Genomic DNA, 12,747 nt, shown 5'->3' with positions numbered 1-12,747 from the left:
ATACTCACATCTTCAGGATATAAAGCTGGAACACAAAGAGCTGGTACTGATCGATGCTTGAGAGTCCATTTTTTTCAATACTGCTTTATATTGACCCTCATTTACAAAGCAGTCCGGTGTAAAATGATTTGCACAAACACACAAATTTTGTTATGTTTTGGGGCACATTTTCTTCAAAAACAAAACTTGTCCACTGCGTCTTCAGTGGCTCTGTTGTTCACTTTTACAGCCAACAACAGAAAACTTGTGACGCTTACGAAGTTGAGACATTATTCTTCTCACCGTAGCTGCTCCAGCGTGGAAAAAAATGTCGGACTGTGTGTCGATCACTCCGGGGAGGATCTATGATAATAGGGTGGAGACCATCACTAGTCGTGGGCGTGGCCTGCTCAAAAGTGATGTCACTTTAGAGCGGATATGAAAACCAGTAATTTTGAGACGCTGTTTTTGATTAATAGAAATATAAGAAAGAGGAGTGGGTGGACTTTAACATTGTAGGGTGGTTATGTACACACACTGTCGACTCTCATTTATGTTCAAGCACCATGTAAAAGTGAATTTTGCATAATAGGTCCCCTTTAATAAAAGTGAACGTTTGTCACTGACTGTAAACCTCCCTGCCCTGGGTGGCGTCATGTTTGCGTGATGTAACACACACCTGCATCTCGACGAAATGAATGAAGATTTCCTCATGAGTTTCTAAGTTAGATGTCCGATATAAAGTGTCATTCCGTTGCACTTTCCCCAGTTGAAAGATGGAAATTCCGACTCTCCGAGTTGAATGGAATGCTTCATGAATCACAGCAAACACAATACAGAGCATCGAGACTTTCCCCACTAGAGCGAACACTTGGACGCACGCACACACACACACCAGTCAGTATGGCAGTGGACTCAACACGCTGAAGCAACGCATATACAGCAGGCGAGTGTTTCAAACACTTTGACAGAGCGCAGCTAAATGGAACAGAATGCAGCGTCTTCAAAACTGAACTTCAACTTAACACGCATATTAAAATTAAAAATGCGATGGTTATGGCGTCTCCTGATAAGCCAAATGTGATTTGAAAATAGATGGTTCAGACAGTCACTAAAAAACTGGTGCACACTTACTAAGATTACTACGGTAACCTGAAGGAAGAACAGACAGACGCGTATTGTGCACATTCTTTCCGAGCTGGGCAGTGAATCTTCACATAATGACAAAATATGATGCATTATATTTTGATTATGCAATCTTTTGTACATTTTGTGTCATTTTATTTTATAACAGCCTATAATGATGAATAGACAATACACTGGAACAACAAGACACAATGCAGCAGATATAGATGTTTGTCAGACATGTTATTACATATACAATTATGTTCATGTCATTGCCCCTCGAGTACTCGAGTAGACAAAATGACCAAAATGCCCATCCCTAAATCCTAGATCAACAAATCTTTGATTAGCTCTAAAATCTTCTTAATTTAATCCTTATTGGTGCAACCCACCCTAAGTTTGATGAAAATGACATAATTTTAGTTAACGAAAATAAAATCTTTTAGTTGACGACAACGAGGAAAATGGACAAAAAAGTGTGTCAAACTGTAACAGACCAAACTTTAATCAAATATTCAAACATTTAGGGAAAAATGTATAAACATTTTCTAATTTAAAAATGTATCAAACATATAACTATACATAGCCTACTGTCCTTGTGAAAAAACTGAGCTCCTAAAATAATAATTGTGACGAGGAGGGCGTGCACCCTCACGGCCTGGCCAACAGTTACGCAACACAAATTATGCATATTCTGACTAGCGCGTTATTTAGTTCACCTGTTCATTCAATTCACTGTGCAGATGTTCAACTCATGCAGCTCAAGCAGAGAAATCCCCAGTTATTAATGGGCAGGGTTGGGAGTAACAAAATACATGTAACGGGATTACGTATTTAAAATACTAAATATAAGTAACTATTCCACTAGTTACAATTTAAATCAGTGGTATTTAGAATAGTTACATTCAAAAAGTATTTTGATTACTGAAGAGATTACTTTGCATTTTATGGTCATTTGTTTCATTTAATGTTTAGTGCTTTCAGATGGAAAACATTTATACATATAAATGATGCGATTCAAAGTGCATTTGAACAGTGGTGAAACACTTTATGATGTGTTACATTCATACGAGCAGACAGAGAAGTACGTTTTAAGTAAATTTGGAGCAGAAGAAATAGAAATAAACCTTGTGTAAATTGCCAGCTTTACGGTTATAACGATTCGAAGGAAGTCACAAGAGCAGGATCTAGGCGCGGCTAAAGAAGTTTGATAAAGAAATAAAGTAAAAGTTCAAAAATAACATGTAAAACTCAGGAGCAAGGCTGAAATAAAACAAATGAAACATCCACAATGGGAACTGGTACATATGAACAGGAGAGAAAAAGACAACAACTCACGAAGACTGGGTAGAAATCAGGGCATTATATACACAGGAGTAAATGAGGAAATGAAACACAGGTGAGAACAATAGGGTACAGCTGGCAGTGAAGAGGGCAGGGAATTATGGGAAGTGTAGTCTGGGGAAAACAGATGATGGGGCAAAACACAAGGCAAAGCAATCATGACATAACATGACATTTTGTCTTACTGTACTGGCAGAGTTTTTATACTCAAAACAAGTGAATAAATCTACCAGTGCTGAAGAAGTAATCCAAAGTATTTAGAATAAGTTACTGACCTTGAGTAATCTAATGGAATACGTTACAAATTACATTTTACAGCATGTATTCTGTAATCTGTAGTGGAATACAGTTCAAAAAGTAACTCTCCCAACCCTGTTAATGGGTTAGATGAATCTATATCTAATGTTTTCTTCTATATTCATATTCTTTTGATGCGCCTTTTTCATCTCATCTTCGATATCATTGACGAAATCAAAAAACCCTTCGTCAACGAACGTTTTCATCAGTGATTTCGTTGATGAGATTAACACTGATATGGACACCCTTTTTTAGTACAAATTTCTCAACAACAGTCTGGTTCCGGAAGTGACCTTCACATTAATTTTCTCCATAGACAAACTGATTTTATTTGCCAATTTATAAACTTTTAAACACCAAACTACCATGTGGTACAAATTAATGGTATATGCTCCCCTTGAAGCCATCAGTTTGCATTATTTCTACTTTTTTTTTTTTTTTAATAGTGCTTAATAGTGTAATACCTTGTTAAGAACTACACTACCCATGATCCTAAGAGAACAAATTCACTAATCAGAGATTTGTGGCAAACAAACCCATGATGCAGTGCAAATAAAGCAATCATGTCGGGCAGTGTTGCGCTCTATTGCTTTAGTTAACACAAATTTCCTCACTCCAGCCACTTTTAACCTGTGACAATCACTGTAAGACGCACAATTACTATTACTCCATTGGTAACAATGTTTATGCAAGGATGTTTTTTATGCTTCGTCTATTGTTTCTATAAAGTCTGTATTTATTATCCCTCTTGTCCATTTATTTTCTTTAACATTGTGCTTCAGTGTTGTTGTAAATAATGTTTCTTAAATGTTGAATGTGGCACTATGGTTTTCTGCTAAGAGAAAAATGACAATAAAACTGACTATGACTTAAATCCTAAGCAATTTAAACCAGTGATACTAGGCAAACATACCTACATACACACCTTCTTAGTTTGGAGAGTCTTTCGGCGGAGGCTCTGGAGAGTGTTGTGGATGTCGTTGTTTGTGGGCTGCTTATGGTCAGATCGTGCCAGAGCCTCACTCCAAACAACAATAGTCTCACGCCTGGCAACCACTGATTCCATGTCTCTCAACAACCGCTCTTGCCGCCTCATCAGTTGAGCATAATGAACCTGCGTGCGCACACACACACACACACACACACAAACACAATGACCATTTAGTTTGAAACCACAGTTGGATCTAGCACCACACATACAAACACACACACTTTATAAGTCATGCACACAGACACACACCTCCATGCGGTGAATCTCTGCTCTCATGGTCCGTATGTCTCCCTGTCCAATATCTGAGTCTATGGCAGAGCGAGTCTCTCTCATCAACTGGGTTCTCTTCTCCCACAGCATGATCTGACGCCTTCACACACATACACACACACAAACACACACACAAAACAACGAAAGCAGCAAAACAGCATCATCCACTAACTCCAAATATTGTTGATTCTTTAGCTCTTTTATATTGATTCATTAGGATACAATACAATACACCAATACATTATTGTACAGTACTAAGAGTATGTGCGTATTGCGCTTTAAAGTGTGTGTGTATACAGTGTGTGTGTGAATACAGCTGGGTTTCCAAACCTAGTGACTTGCCTACCTAGACAGCAATTTTCAGCCAGTTTTCCGTAATGGCTGAAGATTGCTGTCTTGGTGTGTAAAAATGTAAAAAGGTCTCTGTGAGAGTTGGGTTAAATTTCATTATCTCAGAATAAAAACAATAGAAGTCAATGGAGAGTCCTGTGTGTGTGTGTGTGTGTGTGTGTTAGTGTTTGACTCACTCTGCCTCCACTAGGCTGTTGATGAGTCTCTCTTTCTCTTCATTTACCCTCTCCAGCTTTAGCTGAGTCTCAACTAATTCCCTCTCAGCCTCCTACAAACATGCACACACACACACACACACACACACACACACACACGCACACACATACATTGAACAATCTGTCTTTTAATCAATAAATCATGAGAGAGAGAGAGAATTAATACATGTCTGATTGTATCTAGAGTCTAGACTGTATTTGATACTTTTACTCTGAAAATCTGCTAAAAACATACAAGAAGCTGTAAGATTCATCTATTAGCCTTTAGAATGTTCATTGATAAATTCTTTATCATACTGTATCCACAATATCCATAAAAGTATATAACCTAATGTTTGGTGTTATAGTGTAGTATACCTAGTACTGTACATAATATGATGTATTTTGCACTACTATCAACCTTTCCTGTATTTATTGACTGTCTACACACAGAAAGAGGGAAAGGGATATAAACCAAACCCTGTGGAAAAAAAACATGCAGTCCAGAGTACAAAATGGAAAAAGTGTGCAAAAGAACTGTAGATAAATACGTAGATATTTATCTATGTATCAGTGGTTCTAAAGCTTTTTTTGATGAACGCCCCCCTACTTCATTCCCTTACTGCCCCCCCAACCCCAAACTGAGATTTTGTTATACAAAACTCTGTATTTGTGTTATTTACTTAATTTGCTCAATGCAACTTCGATTCATTGCATAATTGTAAAGTTTGTTAATAAATTCAGCAGGCTTACTCTGGATTTGCGAGACTAAACCTTGCGTTTCTTGAATTCAAGCAGATGGAGGGGCCTATAAAATGTAAATGCGAAGACAGAAACTAATAATAAAAGTGATATTGTTAATATATTTTACATTTGCCTTTTTGAAATGTTTTATTTATTCATTAATTATTTATTTTATAGTTTATAAAATTATTTATATTCCCTCACTCCCCTAATGTAGCCAATGACAAATTTAATAGAGCTGAAGTAGTGATATGATAATATTTATTATCAATCTATTTCTGCCTAAAGTACAGTTAGTGTTACTATAGTAAATTCAATGGTGGTGATATAGAATTCTGTACTGAATTCAAATGGTTTCTGCTTCTTGCACCTTGCTTCTCACTGATTCTCACAAAGCTGTAAGGGGTTAGGGTTAAGATCAGGGATCATCTACAGAGCCATACAGGTGCATTAGTCAAGGCTGTGTCTCCGCCTGTGTATTTGACGCTGCTAAACCTGATACATCAGATGCATCGCTAGACATCAAAATGAGATGAACCTGATTTTGAAATGCTCTTTTTTAACAGCCAGGATAGGAGTGTTCTATGCAATAATATAATGGTGCTGAATGGTTTATATATTTATTGGACCCTCTTGTGGACTAAGGAAACAACGTCAATTTAAAAATCAGCTGACTTTTAAATTCGAATATTAGTTCATATATATTAAAGTTTATATATTTATTTCATTTAAAAAAGTACAATACATTTTCATGGTTCAGTCAGTACTGTTTATTTTTGTAATAAGGTTCAGCACTATTTTCCTTTGCGTGTTATTTTTTCATTCAGTATCAATTTTTAAAAACTATAGGTTGATTAATCGTTTATCAGCAGGTATTGCCCAACTTAGTTATCGGTATCGGCAAAATCCACTAGTGGTCGACCTCTAAAGCAATAGTGTCACGGAAGGTAGAGCTTTGCTTATTCAGGGCAAGACAGACATACTTTGAGTCGGGGAACAAAGCAGGGAAACCTCTTTCCAGATACATAAAACAGAGAGAGTTTTTTTTCCACCATTCCTTCGGTGAAGTCTTCTGGAGGCAATATATTTACTTCTCCCACAGATATTAATAAGGCCTTTAAAGAATTCTATTTCGATCTTTATAGTTCTACGTCTTCATCTACTGATAAGGATATTAGCAGCTTTGTAGAGCCATTAGAACTTCCTAAATTGACAAATGATCTAAAAGACTTTCTTGACTCAAATATTACTTTGGAGATGCTTGTAGAGGTAATTAAAACCTTGCCAACAGGGAAGGCACCGGGTCCAGATGGTTTTGCCACAGAATTTTTAAGATCTTATTTCACAGAACTGGCCCCACTTATGTTAGGAGTCATTAAAGAAAATGAACTACCGCCAACCATGATACAAGCCCTGATCAGTCTCATTCTTAAAAAAGATAAAGACCCAAATAAATGTAAAAGTTATCATCCAATTTCCCTGATCCAGTTAGATGTAAGAAATAGTGTCTAAAATTCTGGCTAACAGGTTAAACAGAGTAATTACATCTCTTATACATATAGATCAAATGGGGTTTATTCGTGGTTGTAGTTCTTCTGATAATATTAGACATTTTATAAATATTATGTGGTGAGTAGTGATTGATCAGACCTTGATCGCTGCCATCTCACTTGACGCTGAGAAGGCGTTTGATATGGTGGAATGGGACTATCTTTTTAAGATTTTGGAAATTTACGTGTTTGAGAACACTTTTATTGGGTGGATTAAGTTACTCTACAAACAACTGTCAGCGGCAGTGCAAACTAATGGATTAATTTCAGATTATTTTTGTCTTGGAAGGGGAACCCGGCAAGCCTGTCCTCACTCTCCTTTGCTGTTTTGTCTAGCCTTGGAACCATTAGCAGCCACAATAAAAAAAAAGAGGATGATTTTCCGGGTGTGGTAACAGGAGGTGTGGTACACAAACTTTTACTCTAAGCAGATGACATATTATTATTTGTCTCCGACCCTAGAAGATCTATGCCTAGCCTCCATAGAATCATTCATTCTTTCTCCAAATTTTCAGGGTACAAGGTGAATTGGTCTAAATCGGAAGCTCTTGCTCTGACAGCATATTGCCCCACCACAGCTTTCAAACATGGCATCTTTCAATGGCCTGAGCAAGGTAGTAGGTATTTAGGCATTTTATTTCCAGAAAATTTGAGAGATTTAGTTAGTTAATTTTGTCCCATTAATGAAAAGGTTCTCATGCGATGTTGATAGGTGGGCTTCTCTACATTTGTCTATGGCTGTGAAGGTCAATGTTATAAAAATGAATTGTATCCCCAAATTCAATTATCTACTGCAGTCTCTCCCTCTAGAAGTTCCTCTTTCTTATTTTAAACAAGGTCTCAATTTTTCAGGTATTTACAGCTGTGCAATTTACTTTGTACTAAAGGCTGCAGACACTCTCTGTATGGTACTCACAGCCTTTGGAAAGGGTCATGAAGCATCAGTGTATTACTCCTCGTTGATTCAGAGCTTGGGTGATGGAGCCTTAACAGCTCTTAAGAGGATATGGGAAAGAGATTTGGGCTTGGTATTGAAGGATGGGGAGTGGGAAAGAATTAAACAAATTTATAAAACTATGTTTAGGGATGCAAGGGTATGCCTTATTCAGTTTAAGATTTTGCATAGTTTCTGATGGACACCCACTAGATTGTTTAGGCTTGGTTTAAAAGATACACAGATCTGCTGGTGATGTCAGTTGGAGGATGGAGACATAGCCCATGCTCTGTGGTTCTGTGCTAAGATTCAAGAATTCTGGATAGGGAGATTCGTGTGGTGCCATGAGAGGGTCGGACGTGTGAACGACGAGCTCTGCGTACTTTGCTAGCTTTTAATTCTTTCTGTATCATAAACCAGTGAGATTCGATACACCCTGCTACATAACTATACTAAGAAGTCAACATGTCAAAGAATTCAAAATCCTCGGACTCTGGAGATATTAAAAGACACTTACGTGCTCAAGCTGATACCTCAGACAGGGCCGCAGACCAGGGACTTGGTTTGGACAGTGCGGCGGGAGAAATTCAGCGGCAACTGTCCAGCATGTTGATGATGCTGATGAAAGTCGTAGCGGACATGGAGGATCTTGCTGTAATAACGTCAATCGATTACGGCGATGGAGGCGAAATTCTCTGAGTTGGTTACAAAAATCAGGGACGTCGAGAAACGGATCGATTATCTGGAGTCATCAGAGAGGGAATTAGCTGCTAATCTGCTAGCGACCAAAGAAGATTTGGAATGGAAGACCTTGTGAATCGTAATCGGTGAAACAATGTCCGAATTGTTGTAATTCCTGAGAACGAGGAAGGCTGATATGGTGAAGTTCCTAGACAAGCTCTTCCCGAGTCTGCTTGACATGACAGGCCATAAGATGGAAATCTGGCGAGCTCACAGAGTCCTGGCTCACAGATCCGCTGAGGGAGACAGGCCTCGATCAATTCTGGCCAAATTTCTGAGATCATCCGAAATCGACAAGAGAGAAATGTGATCGATTCAAGGAATGCAAGAAACTCTTACATCAATGGAAGCTCGCTTTTGCACTGATGTTTCCGGCCAAACAGAGAATAGATACTAAGGATGGCCGCAAAATATTTACATGCCCACAGCAAGCATTGTCTTTCATAGAGACAATGGGTGAGTAAGCCATTTGATGTTTCTCACGTGGCCCCCAAGTGAGCTTGACTCGCTGAACATACACTTGACTGTCTGAGGAAGCTGGGCGCAATTTTGTTTCTTTTTGTGTTGGTTCCGCCTAGCGGCTGGAGTTTGTTTTGTGTAGAAACACTCCTTCAGGACAGTTGTGGATGAATATGCTCGTTTATTGTGCATATGCCTCCTATTGGCTGGAGAGTATTTTTTGCTGGACATTGGAAGGATTAGGTCATCTGCTGCACTCATGAGTAGCCGGCTCACTGAACATTCGTTTGACTGTCCGAGGAAACTGAACGTTTTTTTGTTTTTTTTTGGGCTGGTTCTGCTAGCAGCTGGAGTTTGTTTTGTGGAGGAACACACCTTCGATACAGTTTTGTGAATGAATCTACAAGGTCTTTCAAGTCAAGTCAAGTCAAGTCAAAATTTATTTCTATAGCACATATAAAAGCAGTCCCCGAGACTAGCAGCTGATCATCCAGCCGAGAGTTGCGCCAAAGTGCTGTACAATAAAACGTTGAACATATAAAAAGAAAGCATTAAAGGAAAACATGCAGTGTACAAAATATAAACACATTGAATAAAATACAATCAGAAAACTTCAAAATAAAACCCTTAAACTAATCTCAATCAAAAGTCAGAGAGAACAAATAAGATGTAAGAGCCGATATAAAACTGGCTAGTGAAGGAGCAAACCTCACATTTATGGGCAGACTGTTCCAAAGTTTAGGTGCTGCAGCAGAGAAGGCCCGACCACCCTTAGTTTTACAACAACAACATCGGACGGTTAAGAGAAGCTGATTACTAGACCTAAGTGCTGTTTGGGGAGAGTAAGGAATCAGAAAGTCACTAATATATTTTGGTGCAACATCAGATAAAGCCTTGTACACAAAAACAGCAATTTAAAAATCGATTCTAAACTTTACAGGAAGCCAATGTAAAGTCGCTAAAATGGGAGAAATGTGATCCCTCTTTTTTGTTCCGGTAAGAAGTCTCGCTGCAGCATTTTGGACAATTTGCAGGCGAGAGATCGCAATTTGAGGCAGGCCACAGTATAGGGAATTACAGTAGTCCAGGCGTGATGTTATGAGAGCGTGGATTACAGTCTCCAAATCTTTTGGGGGCAAAAACTGTTTTAATTTCGCAACCGATCTCAGATGAAAGAAACTGCCCTTTACCACTGTACTGATTTGTTTCTCAAAATTTAGTGACAAATCAAATGTAACCCCAAGATTTCTTACAGGAGGTTGAACACTGGCAGAAAGAGAACCTAAATTAAAAATAGATGGAGACCTAGAGGGGCCTAAAATCAGAATTTCGCTTTTGCTTTCATTTAATTGCAAAAAATGATTAGCCATCCAACATTTGATCTCCTCAAAACAGTCACAAAGCGCGTCCAAAGGATAACTACTGTCAGTTTTAGCTGGTAGATAAAATTGTGTATTGTCAGCATAGCAGTGGCAGGAGATCTTTTATTTCTTAAAAATGGCACCCAAGGGGAGCATACAAAGTGAAAAGAGAAGAGGGCCTAAAATGGACCCTTGGGGCACACCGCATAATAGGGGAACCGACGAAGAAGAAAACTTTACGATGCTCACTGAGAAGGTTATATCTTTGAGGTAAGAGGCCAACCACTACAGGGAAACACCCTGAATACCCACCACTTTTTCCAACCCATGTAACAGAATACTATGATCGATTGTATCGAATGCAGTGCTTAAATCCAACAAGACAAGCATCGCATACGAACCAGTATCGAGAACTTGCAACAGGTCATTGCTGACCTGCAGTTTCCGTAATGTGCATTGATCTAAAACCTGACTGAAAAGTATCTAAAATATGGGGCAGTGGTGGCTCAGCGGTTAAGGCTTTGGGTTACTGATCAGAAGATTGGGGGTTCAAGCCCCAGCACTACCAAGATACCACTGTTGGGCCCTTGTGCAAGGCCCTTGACCCTATCTGCTCCAGGGGTGCTGTATCATGGCTGATCCTGCACTCTGACCCCAGCTTGGCTGGGATATGTGAAAAAAAGAATTTCACTGTATGTGTGATAAATACAATTATTAATTATTATTAGCACTGAATCAATTGTCTTAAACAGCATTCTCAGTCAGTTAGCATTTTCAGTGATGAGTTTGGAGAGGAATTTAGACTTAGCCTCTTTTACTGACTTTTGGTAACTAGTTAAGCATGCAGTTAAACATTCATACGAGACTTGAAGTTTGTCTCTTTTCCACTTTCGCTCTGCCTTATGACACTTGTCTAAGAGAGCGGGTGTTATCATTTAACCAAGGCTGAGCATTGCCCTTTCCCTTAGCTTTCCTGGGCTTAAGGGGAGCAACAGAGTCTATAGAAACGGAGCTGGATTTAGTAAAAACCTCCACCATTTCTTCAGTGTTTAATTTGTCAAAGAAGACAGCATCTGCAAAGTTAGCTTGATAGTACTCTGAAAATAAACTGGTAGTGGAAAGTTGAATGAAACGAGAATAACTTACAGACTGAGAGCAAGTGGAGGTGGGAGAAACACAGACAGATTCAAGCAAAATTGGCAAATGGTCTGAAATAGCAGCATCAATCACTCTCAGATATGTTACAGGAAAACCATGTGACAACACCAGATCCAATGTGTGCCCCAAATTATGAGTAGGACTAAAAACTAATTGTGACAGATTTAAAGATTCAACGAGGCATAAAAACTCTTCCACCAAAGGTTTAGACGGACAGCAAAGGTGAATATTAAAGTCTCCTAGAAACAAGAGTCTATCACAGCGAGACACAATATTAAAGAGGAATTCAGAGAATTGCTGAATGAAGTCTTTGTTAAATTTCGGAGGCCTGTAAACCATTGCACATCATACAGGACCCCTTATGTCGATTCTCATTAACTGTACCTCAAAACTGGAATACACATCTGTATGTAATTTTTTGTTTTTAAAATTGTTTTTAAAAACAGTAGCAAAACCCCCACCATGACCAGAAAGACTTGGAGTGCTAAAAAAGCCCAATCCGGTGGAGAAAGTTCACCAAGAGATGATAATTCATCCAGTTTCAGCCATGTTTCAGTCACAAATAAAAAGTCAAGCAAATTTGTGATGAAAAAGTCATTTAAAATGAATGATTTGTTAGATAGTGACCTCGCATTTATAAAGGCCATCCTCACCATCAGTGGCTCAGCTTTTTCAGCATTTGGAGATGAAAACTTAATTGAACAGAGATTTAACGAATTTGAAGACCCTAACTCTGTGCCCAACTTTGAAGAGGAATAACGGGATGAAATTACTGGAATGTAATCGCTAACCAAGGAGGCGAATTGTGCGCCTTTACAGAAACTGCGCCGAGATCCTCGGTGGACATATCGAGGACGGCGTAGAATTTCCAAAGAAGCACAGTGATTATATATGTCCAGGGGAAGACGATATGAAGAGTTCAGATTATGCAAATCCAGAGATGAATAGAAGAGAGCCATACTAGACAAATATAATATCCGAAGCACGGCCGAAGCAGCAAGGTAGAGAAGGCTAAGAGCATTAATACAGCTGTAATATACCAGAGCAGTGAGCAGAAAGGACTTTATCCTTTGGAACACCACCACAACTAGGTATTTGTCTTAATGGTCTTAATGTCCTTAATGTCCACGTGTGCCAACACGCCCGCAAATAAGCACGCAGCAGTACAGCTGCCAGCCGAGAGCAGTCGATCCCAGGCCACCGCAAGTCCAGTCCAGTCCAGTCCATCCAAACACAAGGCAGTGAGTGC

At 38.9% G+C, this 12,747-nt stretch overlaps 1 protein-coding gene across 1 annotated transcript in view; it reads right to left on the bottom strand.

The window, feature by feature from the left end:
• ccdc40 (coiled-coil domain containing 40) overlaps positions 1 to 12,747 on the bottom strand; it is a 54,727-nt gene that overhangs the window by 17,132 nt on the left and 24,848 nt on the right. Inside the window, exons 14-16 of the mRNA XM_051712038.1 lie at positions 4,534 to 4,625; positions 3,986 to 4,106; positions 3,671 to 3,859 (exon numbers count right to left, since the gene is read on the bottom strand). Coding sequence (XP_051567998.1) covers positions 3,671 to 3,859; positions 3,986 to 4,106; positions 4,534 to 4,625 — 402 coding nt within the window. The remainder of the gene's footprint in view (positions 1 to 3,670; positions 3,860 to 3,985; positions 4,107 to 4,533; positions 4,626 to 12,747) is intronic.

Source organism: Myxocyprinus asiaticus, chromosome 12, assembly GCF_019703515.2.
Source record: "Myxocyprinus asiaticus isolate MX2 ecotype Aquarium Trade chromosome 12, UBuf_Myxa_2, whole genome shotgun sequence".
Lineage (NCBI taxonomy): Eukaryota > Metazoa > Chordata > Actinopteri > Cypriniformes > Catostomidae > Myxocyprinus > Myxocyprinus asiaticus.
Note: the sequence above shows the minus strand (reverse complement) of the source record. Positions and strands in the feature narration are given on the sequence as shown.